This window comes from Netta rufina (genome assembly GCF_964035555.1).
Source record: "Netta rufina genome assembly, chromosome: 6".
Taxonomy (NCBI): domain Eukaryota; kingdom Metazoa; phylum Chordata; class Aves; order Anseriformes; family Anatidae; genus Netta; species Netta rufina.
Window position 1 is genome coordinate 26,657,203 of NC_140129.1, and position 14,722 is coordinate 26,671,924.

General features: G+C 45.8%; 1 protein-coding gene across 2 annotated transcripts in view; it reads right to left on the reverse strand.

The window, feature by feature from the left end:
- The window catches only part of GLI2 (GLI family zinc finger 2), a gene marked incomplete at both ends in the record, with an annotated part of 135,865 nt that extends 128,341 nt beyond the window's left edge, over window positions 1–7,524 (reverse strand). The window contains one exon of one of the 2 annotated variants that reach the window (XM_084288954.1): window positions 7,383–7,524. In XM_084288954.1, the coding sequence (XP_084145080.1) occupies window positions 7,383–7,524 (142 nt within the window). The remainder of the gene's footprint in view (window positions 1–7,382) is intronic. The other variant, XM_084288955.1, reaches the window with a different exon arrangement.
- Between the last annotated feature and the right edge of the window lie 7,198 nt (window positions 7,525–14,722).

The window sequence follows — 14,722 nt, forward strand, 5'->3', positions numbered from 1 at the left end:
ATTGGATACACAGCATTTCTAAGAACATTTTTCTCTGCCATTCGTCTGACCTCGGGAGCAGTCCCACTGCTCCACAGAGGCAGCCGTGGAACGCTCTGCCAAACCCTATCAATTATTTAGCGTCAAAAGGAAGACTTAATCTGTGTGATAAAAGAATGGATTTTATCTAAGGCTTGTTCTCCTTAAAGTGATTTACACAACTGGACTCTCTAGTTGCTTCCCTTAGCATAATTATTTAGTTCTGCATTAATAGCCTTCCTCCTCTTGGGTTATTTTTAGGAGCCTTTTGTAACCCTTAGAATTTACTGTTTTTTCCTTGGCTGCTTAGTGGGGATTTTAAATTGCCCATCCCTCCAAACAGACGGGTGAAACACCAGTCTTGTCAGTGCTGGTGTGAAGCTGCAGTAGGTCTGGGGAAGCTGCTCCCCCAGCTTGGGGGAATACCTGGGGGCTGAGTTTGACTCCGACTTGAAAAGTCTTGGGGTGAGATTTCAGTTCAGAGCTGGCAGCCAGGGCTCTCAGCCTGCTCATCTGGCTGAGGGCTGATGAATGAGAATGATGACCTTTAAAACATTAATCTCCTTCCACCTTGGTTCCTGGTTTTAATGCTACTCTGCACAATTTTGGCCAAGTCACAAAGACTTGGATTTGCCCCACCTAACATTAGCCACCTTAAATCAGGCATGAAGTCCTTCGGGGAAAAAACACCCATCTTCATGATGTGATTGACACCCCCCTGCTGCAAAGGGAGCCCGTACTAAACACCTAAAATTTAGCCAGCCAACCCCAGACAAAACAATTCCCAGTCCCAGTCCCCCATGATTGTGGCAGGTTCAAATGCCATGGTTAATGGATGGTGTTGGGAGAATTAATTTACAAAAGCTGTGCAAATTCTCAGATTCTCAGGTAAAAAGCCGACACAGGCTAAAAATACAAACTATGGCAACACTCTGGCAGCACAGAAGAGACAGACCAGGAGAGCATCACCATAAATATAATCCATTATCACCACCGATTTTCTTACTTGACTAAATATGAGCAATCTACAAATAGGTAAGTTTAGCATTGGTTAAAAAGGTTATATTTAGGTGCCCTCTGAGTGGCACTTCACTGAAGTCTAAACTGTATCCATGGGAAGGGAGATGTATCAGCACTTGCCAGTGTAAGCTTTTGAAGCTTACAAAGTAACAGAAAAGCAGAAGCTATTATTATGATGACTACTGTTAATGATGATGATAATACACTCAAAAAATACAAAGATCTTTCAGGTGGTACTTAGCGGTAGGGATCACCAGTGCCAGAACCAGTCTGTGAAAAATACCTTTTTCTATTTTAAACTCATAAAAGCTTTTGGAGCTGGTGTGCAATCCTGCAATGTGGTTAGGGGCAAGATTAAATTGCTCCGTCTTCAAAGCACTTTGGTGTCTGTAATGGGCTGAAATGGCAGGAATCTTTGGTATGACACTTTGGGGGAGCTGCATACAATCGATAAACGCTGGCTGATATCATGAAATATACTATCTCATCAAGTGCTTGGGTGATATGACACAAGCATCTTCTGTGAGGGCTATGTGATGTGAACCACAAAGCCTGTAAACATTAATGGTTATCCACTCTGAGGCTGCACCTTTGCCCACAAGGCTGGCTATCACACAGAGAAAACCTGCATAGGGGCTCAGGAAGAGAATTTTTCCATGAGGAAAATTTTAAAAAACAAACAAACAAACAAAAAAACAACAAACAAAACACCTCAACAACAAGTGACCAAGTAGTGGGACTCCAATCACCTGATGAAGTGAAGGCTTGCCCAACAAAGACTGTTGCTGACTGAAACCCAGAACTGAAAGCCCTGGCTGAAGGAGAGAGATCAGGCAATAGACGTGGTTTTGTGGCACAGTTTATGGCAATTTTAATTATTAAAATTCTGTCACATGTAGCTGAAACAGTCAACCATCTCCTCCCACAGTGCTCCCCACTATGCCTGTACAACAGATATTGTTATTTGAACATAAAAAAGGTGCATTGTGGATTCCACTTCATCCATCCCTGCATGGATTCCTCTGAACTACCCCAAAGAGCAGTTTTCAAGTGACCAATGTAATACGAAAGCTTTCAGGTAGTCACAGCCCTTGATGTCCTGTGACTGAGGGACAACATCTGCCTTGCACAAGTGCAAACATCTCTGGCTTCCCAGAGGGAAACCAGTGGGTACACAGGAGAGACCTGTAGACAATCTGGTCAGCCAGGGGGGCTATGGTGACAAAGAAGCCCACTTTAAGACCTGATAGAATCACATTTAAGACTGACTGAAGTGTTCAGGGAAGAAATACGATTTTTGATTGCTAGCACTCTTACATCGGTGTTGTGCTGAAACCCTGACCAAGGTGGGAGCCACTGAGCTACATGCAGAAGATGCTTGATAGAGACAGTGGCTGGCAGGAGAATTTTGCAATCTAAATTACAGGATTTTCCCATCATTCTGTTTTAAAGTTGTATACAGCAAAGCAATACAGGGCAGGGGAGCTAAGAATGTGCTTGTACTGGTTATATCCCTTTTTCTGGAAAACGCGAACGATCGAAGGAAAACATACTTTGGAGAAGATCCCTGCCCCTCCGGGGTGGACGGAGGAGATGACTTCATTGGGGCTGTTCTCCTTCTAATTTGTCTGAGTCTCAGGCCACACAAACTATATATTTTTCAGCGCAGTGAGGTCTGCTGGGATGCTGGCATTTCCTCCTCCTCATTTACATGGTCTTCCCATAATCCAGCGCTGAGACAAGCTGAACTGCACAAGGACGCCCTGCCAACACCACTCGGGGCTTGCTTACAGAAGACCTCTGGAGAGCGATGGGAGGTGCTCCCTGCCCTTCTCCTCTGCCTATGAAAGGGCTGAGTGTGCTACTTCTGCAGCACTGAGCATTCCCGCCAGCCCATAAATCAAGCGACCAAACTCCATCCCAATCTCTGATCCACTGCAGAAAAGCCCAACGCTCTGCCCTTACAGCACACGCGGGGCAAAGAGCTGTATTTCATCAAGCAAAGCCTTAATATCAGGGGAGAGTCGTTACCTCCTGGAAGAAAGCGTAGCCAGAGTCTTACTGGTTCTGAAGCTTGGTTTCCCCATGTTTACACCAAATGACTTGTTGAACTTCATTATATACAAAGTATTTCCATAGATCAGAGGCAGGGAGACCTGTGCAGCTAACATAAAATAAATTACCACCCTGTGATAAATGGTTCTATTAGCAATCCAGATTGTTAAACTCAGATACAACAGGATGAAGGGAGCACTGCCCCATTCATTCTCCCTGCGGCAGATACTGAGTTGTAAATAGGTTATTTTGTGTGTAAATAACACATTAAAACTCAGCATTAGCTGTGTCTTTTGATAGAGAGGAAATTGTTCCAAATAAATAATCTCGGACAGGAATGTAAAATAAGCCAGATTTAATAGTGCATGCCTGCTGCAGCCGTGTTAAACATGACTAAAATGATAAACCCCAGAATATACTAATAGTAAACTATGCTCTGACATCAAAGTAATGAGGCTGTATTTTTACCCAGCTTTAGAAATGCTAAAATTAGTCTTGACAGAGCCAGACATCAGAAAAATGTTTCAAACATAAACACCATCAATTTGGGAACTTGGTGTTTGTGTCATGCTGAGGGTGGGGTGGAGAGGAAAAGGTGCATTCTGGGTCTTGTTAAAGTCAGGCAGTTAGCATTTAGGAGAATTTGTATTTAATTTTTATTACAAGATGAGAAAACCATCTTCCTAAATATCTCTGCCTTTGAAAGAGTGGCTCATTTAAATTTCTCCTGCAGCCACACGCCTGAGCTTCCTCCTATGTGCTGATGCGGAGGCTACTGCAGTGTTAACCTGGAGGACCCAACCTGGTCTCACTCACATGCTGCTCTGCTCCAAAATCTTTTTCCTCTTTGAAGCAAAATGCACTTTTGCACTCAGCAAATGGGTTTTCTAAACATGAAGTTGCCCTTCCAGAACTGGAGGCACCAGAAGTGGGAGGGTCTTTTACAGATTTGACTGTCTGTAGCTCCTAAATATTATCATTGCACCAGCTTCCATCTCTGTCACACATATACACATGCATCTATTGAAAAAGAAGAGAGGAGCTTTGACTCTTTGGCCAGCATGATTTATGGAAAATTAGAAAATTAAGAGAGATTTCCTTGATGTCCTTTCTGTGAGGCCAGTTTCAGAACATCTGAGCAATGAGTTACTATAAAAAAAAGTCAGAGAAGATCTCTAAAACAGCAGCTTTAGGACACTAAAAATACAAGACACAGATTGTTAATACAAAAGGACTCTTTTCCACTGGCAGCATCAACAATGCTGATCTCTTTTCCTAGAGCTATAACTTAATTTGTTCAAGGCTGCAAACATTTGGGACAAATATCCAAAGGAAGAGAACTAGTAATTGAGACTGGACATATTATTACATTACAATGATATAGTTTAAATAATAATATAATAAAAAAGCTATTCTTGAATTATTTAAGTAATACTCAAGTTTATTGCTTCAATTACCTTAATTGTAAAGAAACCCTTATGAATCTATTCATTTCTACAAGGAGAAAAGAAAACCCTGTGATCAGAGAAACACGCTATGTTGGCACTCCATCTGTGTGACTCAGTAGAAGAAAGGAGAAATGTGTTGCAAATTATGTCTGCTTGGCTCCAGAGAGCAGCTTGGTGATCCGCAGCATGAGCTGAGCTTCACTGCCACTTTCTCACATGCTAGTACAAAGAGTAAAACCTCTACAATAAATAAAATCAAGAGTTCGTGTTGGATGAGAATAAAGACATGTGTGTATGGCCCCGAAGCAGGGTGGGGAGCTTGGCGGCCCTCCCTTTAAAGCCTGTCTGCTGCTGTTCCCTCCTTGAGCTGAACAACGTAATTAATCTCCATGCCTCGTTTGCTTTCTTCTGTAAGAATATGAGCATAAATATGTATATTCCTGGCCTGTTATGAGTAATTACACTAGTTTAGTGAAGCAAATATGTTATATTAGTATGAATACTATATAAGTACAGCCTCGCCGCGCTACCCAGACTTTTTATTATCTGCTACATCACACCTTGCAGTTAACTGATGTTAGCAGAAGACTTTGTATTAATTTCTCTACTTACAAGCACACGCGCAGTGCTGCGCCCTCGCAGCAGCAAGGATTACTTCTGGCCAGAGTTCAGAGAAGAGCCCTGAACCACAACACTGCTTGTGTTACCTGCAGAGCCCTGGCGCCTGCAGCCCATCACCAGCTCCTTCACTGCTGGCCACTTCAGGTCATTTATTAGCACTTCTCTTCCCAGCATGATATAGATTTCGCTCTTTACATCTCATTACACAATGCTTTCATCATGCTTCTCCTGACATCTTCAAACAATCCTCCGCTCACTTCTCCACTTCCTCTTAATAAAAGTGGAAATATGGAGCCTGTAAATCATTCTTTCCAAAGGCGAGAGCACACTGCTAACGCGACGCATAAAGCTGGACACATAAAAAAACAACCCAGACCCTGGGGGAACCAAAAGGGCCCATGGACACCCCAGCTTGGGGGGGGGCCTGATTTCCATCACATCCCAGGAAACACGGAGGCTGCTTCCTCAGTGGAGGCACTCCCAGGGTACGTGCCAGGTGGAGAGAAGGTGTTTATTAGCAACAGCATGTATGTGGGCTTTGAATTTTAGCACATGCTTGGACTTCATTGGCACCTATCAAACCTTTGAACCTGCCAGTCACTTAGATGAAGCCAAGAGTGGGCTGCCGCTGGTTTCTACAGCGTCACTTCTTTAACAGGGATCAAAGTCTGCAGGGGGTGGCAAACTTCAATGTGTCAACATTTCTGCCTTTCCCCTATTTCTACAGCCCAGCAAGCTCTGCTTTCTGTCACTCTGCATAGTGCTCATGAAGAAGGTAGCTCAAAACCCACTCAATAGTATGAAATTGTGACTTTCCAACCAATTCTGTGCAAGGCATTTTCTAGGTCTTTTTCAGAAAAATTTTCCCTTTGGCTATGAAAGTTTATCAAAGTCATGAACTGATCTGCTAGAATATGTTCTAGCAGCTGCTTCCTTATTCTGTACATTGGAATCTTCCCAGGACAAAGTGGAAATCAGAACTGGGTAACCAAGGTGTTGAAAGAAAGGATAGATAAAGCAGATTTAAGCAATTTGGGCCAGGATCTATCTTCCCAGCTCTGCCAACAAAAAACACAAACTCTCCAGACAAGCTGTGTAAGAGACAGAGGAGCCTGCAGAGGCATCATCCGGCTCTCCAGGGTGGTGAGAAACCACCAAGCGGTGAAGGAAGGGGTGGAGAAGGGTTCATTTTGGGGTAGAATCTGGCTAGCAATGTTATATTTTAAACAACAACAAAAAAGCTTTCTGCAAAGTTTACACAGCTGGGATGTCCCTTGTCACATCCGAGCTGTGCAGCCCCTTCTAAGTTTGTCTCCTCACACCCTGCCCAGAAGGGACGCCCTGTCCTGGTCCCCCACAAGAGCTGCGAGGTGCCTCCCTGGTGGGCACAGCCTCACCCACAGCTGGAGCCACCACAAAGGGCCCTGGCACCACCCTGGAGAGCCACCAGCCCCATACACGTGTGTCAGTGAGGGATGCACTTTTTGGGGTAGTATGTTGCCTGTTCCACACAGGCGGGTGGGAGGAGGAGGAGACAATGTACTTGCATGTCCCCTCCACACCAATGTTACACCCACCAAAACTGACCCTGCAACCCATCCATGGCAGCATCCTGACGGACCAGCAGGACCACAACCTCACCAAAAATACTGATAGAAACAGGAGTCAAGACCTCAACTATTTCTGATGTAACAACACAGACGGAATGGTCTTTATCTCTGTGAACCACCTTGGATGGACTATCCCAAATTCCTCCCCAGCCACAAAATCCCAGCAGCGACAGCCGAAGACAACGCAGCCTGTTTAGCTCATTAGCAGGATCACAGCCGGCACATGACACCGTTCCCGACCACGATAACAGGGCCAGCCATGTTTTAACCCCTCTGTGGAGGAGCAGCCAGCACCGTGCCGCTTCCACCGTGCAGCGTTGGTCTGCTGGAGGCCCGTGGCGATGTGCTGCCTCAGCTCTCCTCCCCAGTAGGCACATCTCACCTCCCCAGCCCCAGACCAGTTCATGAGGACTGGCGGTGACTTGTCACGGTGCGGTGATGTGCAGACACCACGCAGTGACACAGCTTCCCACTCCTGTGACCTCCGATGGCCGAGAACCCCAATAAACTCAGTGTTCACAGGAGGACAGATGCCACCGCGCTTATTAAATTCTTACAGTCTAATGAAAAACACCCCTGCTGCTTTCAAAGTGTGGAAAACATAAAGTACCTCCTTGTGCCACTGCTGCTCCTGCAGCTGCTAAAGGAGTGGGTTTCTTCCCAGTCTCTGTAAAGCCATTCCCCTCCAGAACTGCACCTTTTCCTTCTTTTTTCCCAGCAGCAGTCGAAGCAGAAGTTTCCATCTTAGGCATGCATCTTCCAGCTCAGCAACCCTATAGGACGTAAAAGAAAACCAGATTCTGGTCACTCACAGTAACAGGCAAAATCAGCTCCACAAGGAAACAGCCAGTGCTCGACAGAGCTCAGAAAGTAAACTGTGAGCAGCAAAGATGTGCTGGGTTTCTGACTGCAGAGACACAGCCAGTACAGCAATTACAGGCAGAAAGGACACAGCCCTGCAAAGGTGGCTTCAAGAAGCTGAAGGCCTAAAAGGATCAGGACAAAAACACTTTATAGCCTCTCTTAGACTTGGGCTGTGTAACAAAGTAGATGGGTCCAAAGGGCTTTGCAGAACTGAGGGACAGGTGAGATGCAGAAATTCAGTATGTATAAAACCGATTTGTCGATCCTGTATATGACCTAGTCCACCATAATAATAATAATAAAAAAAAAAAGTCAGTCAAAAACTTTCCAGTACTGGTAACACATAAAAGCACATTTTAGTTGTTTTTGTTTGTTTATTTTCCCAGTCTGTGCTTGCTCTGTATGCTAGCGCTGACCCTGTGCCCTGCCCAGCCCTTTTCGGCGGTGAGTATGGGTAAGCCACAGCAGGTCTGTAGGAGGTGAGGATGAACATCAACCAATTCCCCTCCTCCTAAGTTAATTCTTCTCCCCTGACCAGTCATATGGGAAAATCAGCTGCAGCTTTACCCCCACTACAAATAACAAAGCAAGTGCTGGTGAAAGCTCCACAAAACAGAAGACATTAAAGCACAAACAATTTTTTAAAAGCTTATGGCTATGAAAAATCACAGCTCCCAACCTGTTGCTGGCTTCATCATTTTTTCTTTGTCACAAATTTATCTTGTTTTATTTCAAATGTCTCCAGGTGACACCTGTTTTCACAGAACCCACAGTTACCTGGCACTCCCAGCCTCAGGCTGGTCCTGGGAAAACCCACGGCTAATTCCTCCTTTCCCTTCTATTTTTACTGTGGATCTACAATTTTTCAGATGCAAATTTTTCAGCTCCTGAGATATTCAGGAGCATCCTGGCTATTTCCCTTACAGGAGTTTACTGGATCAGCCAAAAGACGCCCGGGAAACCAAAGAGTGTGCCGGCAGCTTTCCTGCCATTGTTTCAACTCAAACCTCCCTCCCTCCATCCTGGACCGACTCCTGAGCATCCCAGGTTAAAAAGTTAACACTCCTAAAAACTTCAAAATGTGTAAAAACTCTAGGCACTCCTGATCTGTAACTTCTGCGGCTTAGCTATCTACGACCCTGGTGCAAGCACTTCATTCTGTTGTTGCTTTCTTTTTTTCCCTTCCCCCCTGTCTGTTGTAGTGTTTTTTGGGCAGTTCTCATGCTGTAACTTCGGGATGGACAAGTAAAAAGCCCAGCCCTCCCTTCCCCACCGTGCGATGAGCTGCAATGGCTGCTTGGCTCTACTGGACCAAGTGGGGCATCAGCACCAGTCCCTTAAAACATTTCCATCTCCCATAAATACACTGCTGTCCTCGCTGGCACCCTGGAGGGACCTGCGCAGGCTGGACACAGCCCTCCAGCATCACTGCTGCTGCCCAGGCTCCAGCAGGATGGTGTCCACCAAGCATCTTGCCCCAGAAGCCTTCAGGCACAGCTCCTGGTACTGGCACCACTGGGTGATGCATCTGTGGACCCAGTTTGAGGCTTTAAACAGCCCGGCTCACATTGGAAAGGATGAGACACACAATTACAGGCTTCAGCGATGCTCTAGCAAATGCCGAGGTGGCCCCTGAGGTCCTGTCCCAGCGTGTGCAGGGCTCAGTGGCAAACACAGGATGGATTCTTGGGGCCAGGGCATTTAATCCAGAAACCAGGTTGGGTTACAGACCACGTATGAAGAAAATACACTCAAACTGGAGGAGTATTTGACCTCGGTCTGACAGCCTGGGCTTCTGTTCGCTAAGCAAATAAACCTCGGAGGCTACATGACGAGCCCCCACCTGTTTCTCCTTAGTCCCCCCTTTCAAGGCTTGGTACCCGTGTTTGAAACCAGACGCTCGCCCGCGCACCCCCAGGGCTGCCCTGACCCTGGCAGGAGGTGTCCTTGGGGGGCTGAGGGCTGCAAAACCCCACAGCCACGGGAGGGGAGGGGACAGGCTGGAATCAGAAAACGCTCGCCTGCAAAGCATGCAGATTAGAGCCATGTTTTCTTTTCCAGAATGGTGCCTGATGTGAGATCTCTAAATCCCTGCCACAGACACATCACTAGGGACCCAGTTTTTCAGATGTGTCATTTACCCAACCAAAATCTGACAAGAGATCAGTCCCGTATTAAAAAATCTGGCCTTTGCAGCTGTACGCTTTCCTTTCAAATGAGTTAGGAACAAAAAAATAAAATAAAGTGATTCAAATAAATGAATTGTATTAAACAGGTAAATCCTTCTCAAATACTGGATTAGAAAAAAAAAAAAAAAAAAAAAAAAAAAAAGGAATGCAACAACTCTAATCTTAGAGGATTTAGGATAATAAGTCTCTAATTATTTTTGCTGTGTAAAGGTGCTTGGGGAAGAGCTGGCTGGAGGCTCCAACTACGGGAGCTTCTCCCAGAGCAGCAGTGGCCAAAAGCAGCTCTCCCCCAACAGCCACCCATGTCCAGAGCTGACCACCCCAGCCCAGGAGGACACGAGCATCCTTCCGGACAGATCCTGCCCCACTCAGCACCTCTACCCACAGTGAGGGAGCCCCAATGCCACCGCCACCTCACACCTCCCCAGGCTCCACAGGTGAGGGCTGAGACACAGTGACCACCAACCCCCTGATCAGCCGTGTGTGACCAGGACACAGCAATGAAGTTCTGGAGATTTAGGTCCCTGTCCCGGCTCTGCTACCATCCCCTCTATGTCTCTGGGCAAAAAGCTTAACCTCTCTCACAACTGGTTTCCATGGTCATAAAATAAGAAATACCACTTTGCAAATATGGCAAAGTGCTTTGAGATCCTCGGAGGCACAAGGTTATGGAAGTATTTTTATTACTAGTATGAGAAGATATATTGATGGAGGCAGTCAATCCACACCATCCAGGAGCACTACATTCATTTTTTAAGCAATGCATAGTTTGCTTTCTGTTCAATGCTAAACTTTTTTTGCTGCTCTGTGCCACACAGAATTTATAAATTCAATGACAGATTAATCTTAGCAGTGAGCCATTTGGCATGAAAAAGGGTTTCACAGGGAGCTTGCTTTTTCCTGTAAAGAGCATGCATTTAGGAGTGACTATACAGAGAAAGACCCTGTGCACTTATTCAAGCACAAGTCCCTGCCCTCCATCATTACTCAGAATTAGAAACCCAAAATGGATTACTCAGATTGTTCCTAAGGTTTGTAGCTTTCTCTGCAGGAGGAGGGTTGGGTAATTGATTTTGACACTAATACCAGCACTATTCATATGCCCTGTAATATAATTCTGCAGCGACACTAAAAAGGCAGCCATCTGAGATCTGAACAAGGAAAGTGCTATATGATTTGCCCTAGACAACCCCAGCTATTTTAACAGCTGTGTTGTATATTAAAAGGGAGAAATCCCAATAGAATTAAAAACAACAAAGTCACATTTGCCTTTGAGGGAAAACAAGAAGCCATAAACTCTCCTAATAAAACAATCCCTCCTGCTAAGTGCTTGAGGAATGGTCAACAGAGCTGTCCCAAAATGCCTGTGTCTTTTGGAGGGCATCAGCCTGAAAGGACTGCCAGCAACTTCGGGAATAAACAGATACTCATCAGAAATACCCCCTGCACACCTTTTTCTTGAAAAGACATTTTCTTCTTCAGGATTTCTATTTCACCAGGAAACCCCCTTCTCCTCAACCTGGACGGAGCAGAAAGCAGACACTTCCCCCACCGGGCTGATCGGCCAAACACGAGTCACCGCTTTTGGCCATTCCTCCCTAAATATTCAGTACCAGCACTGGGGTGACCCTCACTGGCACCCACCGCAGGACAGTGTCGGGGTGTGCCTGATGCTAACACCAGCACCACAGCTACCACGGCATGGCCAGCTCCTAGCATGAGCTATGGGAGCTGGGACAGCCCTCGTAGGGTCCTGCCCAGGTTTGTCCTCGCACATCCACAGGTTCTGCCCCACTGTCCCCCATGGCCGATATAACTCAGCTTCTGGCAGCTTTCCCAGGTGTGCCGTGCCATTTCAGTTGGTACAAGCAAAGAGATGCTCCTGCCATCTCTTCTTTTGCAGTGGACAGTATCATACAGCTAAAATCTTCTGGATACATGCTCTGCTTATGAAATTCAACGTGAGCCAACTGTTTTGAACACTGGCTTAATACAGAGGCTGCTGTGATCCTTTTCAGTCTCCCAGGGTTTGAGGCAAATTATGTTCTTGGTTACACAGAAGTAGCAGCAGTTAACCCAGTGAAGTCATAGGCTCTACACCAGAGCAAAACTTGACCCCTCTGTTTTCTTTTATATCAGCAACAGCTTCAAATTACTAAAGAAAGTTTTCTCTGTCCACATGCCACTACTAAACGTCGGGACTATCCAAACACACTGTCTGTTGCTGAAGGATCTACAAGTGTTTACAGAATATCAGTCTCAGGTAAAAGCAGCATAATTATTACTGCAGAACTAACCACTTTCAAGGTCCTCCTGACACCACGTTTCCAATCTTGACATTTATTAGGAATTACCTCCTTGGGCCAATCTCAGGGGGTTGGTAACACATGGAAATTGGTGCTGTATGCTGGGGTGTGCACACGCAGAGCAATAGCAGCCCTCCTGGAGGCCCCTGATGCCCGTTCCAAGCTTGAGAAAGCTTTGTGGGGAGTCCCAGTCTCCTCCTGGGAGATGCTGTGGGGAGGGAGGACAGGAAGCAAAGATGACCCCACACTGACAGAAGAGGTATTACGAGGGCACAGAGCAGCTCAGGGCTTCTTCCCTCTTTCTGCCTCCTTCCCCAGCTCCTACTTTTAGAGGAAACAATACTGGGATGCCAAAGGGAGGAAGGAGGGAGCTGTGCTGGCTTTCAGCAGAGGGGATAGAAGGACAAACAAGTTCTGCCCACCCTCCTCCAAATGTAAAGCCAAAACTGGGCAGAAACCTGGGGGTTCATAAGGCTTCACCAAATGGTTCCAGCCCGTGGCAAAAATCCTATCACTCCAAAAAGTGGAAAAATAGAATAAAAGAGACAAAAAAAAAAAAAAAAAAAAAACACAAAACAAAAAAAACACCAGGAGAGTTGGCAACACTGCAATAGTTATACAGGCTCTGGAATGTACAAAGACTGAAATCAGAGACTTAGCATCTCTTTTGAACTTCAAAAACAACAAGTCTCTTCAAATCACTCTGTTAATTGGCTTTAAATTAGAGTTCTAAGTTTAATGAACAAATCTTACGCATACGGCAAGAAACGGATACGCTTCTAGATTAACTTCCTGATCAACACCATCTGCCTTTTCCATATGGCAACAGCAAACCAAAGGCATGGGGAAGAAGCCTCTCTTGCCTTGCTGTGAGAGGTCAAAGTGCAGCTGGGACTGCCTGGTGCTTGGCAGCATTTCCCTGTAACACAATAACCTCAGAATATCACCTCCAATCAATTCCAGAACAGCCGGGGATATTCCAGGCACCAGCGGGCACAACTCTGCCAGAGAGATGGGGAAAAAGAACGAGACAAAGTATGGAAAAATGCACAATGGGAAGGAAGCTTGAGAGATAAAGGGATGTTTGCACAGATGACTGGTTGGGTGTAGAAAGAGTAGGGGGTTCCTGAAGATGAAGAAGAGCATGGGAGACAGAAGCAGCATAAATAAAGGGAAAGAATGATGACCTTAGAGACTAGAGCACATAAGACTTTACCAAAGAATATGACTGAATATTGAGAATATGAGTGACAGGCAAGAAGCAGGCAAATTATGTGCAGAAAGACAGAAAAGAGTGGCATGGGAAAGAAGAAGAAAGACTATGAACAGAGCTGGTATCAAAGGAGATGAAGACACATAGACCTGCTGGGGCAGGGCAGGTCATGACATGGTGTCTAGCATGGAAGGGAGGCATAGCACAGAGGGGAGAGAGGCAGAAAATACTCAGGTAAATTGCAAGGAAGCAAAACGGAGAAATACAATAATCTCTTATGACAGAAATATACCCTGCAAGCAGCCCTGAGGAATGCAGCCTTCCAGTGTGCTCTATCACCCTTACTAGTTGGAGTAACTAGATGCAAGGATATACTTGCTGCCTCCTGTGGTGCAGGGTGTATGCTGGAAAACACTCTGAGATGCACCTGAGAAAGAGTCCCAACTGCTGCCCTCCTTGCAGCAATCACAACAGCCTTCCACTTCTATCAGACAACACCAGCGGAGTTACGGGGGGTAGTCAGAAACTATCACCACCTGCAAGGTGTCTGGCTACCCCCTCCAGAGCTAGCATTTGCCAGCGGGGTGCTCTTTGGAGGCTTTCCACCTGGTACCAGACATCAAGTGATCCCTGAGCAGCAAGGGTGTAAAGCAGGGATCTGCACAACTGCACCCAGCACCCTCGGTCTTGTGTGGGGCTGGCAGATGTGGCACAGGACCTACAGGAGCCTTGTGCTTTTCAGGAATGACAGCCAGAGGCCAGGTTATCCAGGGACACTCCAGGGTGCCAGATGCCAACAGACAGGCCACAGAATTAAAACATAAATGTTCTTCGCCTTTCTAAAGCCCATTTACTTTATGGGTTGTGGTTACTGGATAGGAGATGGTGCTGAAGAAAGGAACTCAAAGCTTCTTTGGGTTTAGCCTGCTGATTTGGTGTTTTTCATGAACACTAATGTCACTTTAATGTTGCCGCTTCCTTACAAATAAGACCAATTTAAAAAGTATCAGATAAACTTGAATCATTTCCCCACTTCAAGTAGGTTTTCAAGTTGCCAACCTTGGAGCCTTTAACAGAAATTATCATTCAGGTGCTGGGTTAAAAACAATTATAATACATCATCAAAACATACAAGCAGACATAAAAGCTCAAAGCCAGACACAGATTCGGCACTGGTCCATGCTGAGACATGCAGGCTGGGGTACATGACTTTCCTCTCTCTCTCTCTCAGAAGTTATCTTTGTTTCTCACTTTGGAAGAGCTGAGAAGATGGAGGAGTGGGGGCTGGAGGGATGAGCCTTTTGTGGTGGATCAGGAAAACAAAGTCATGCTTGTACTTTTTCAAAGCCAATCCTACGTGTCTTATCATGAGAAATGT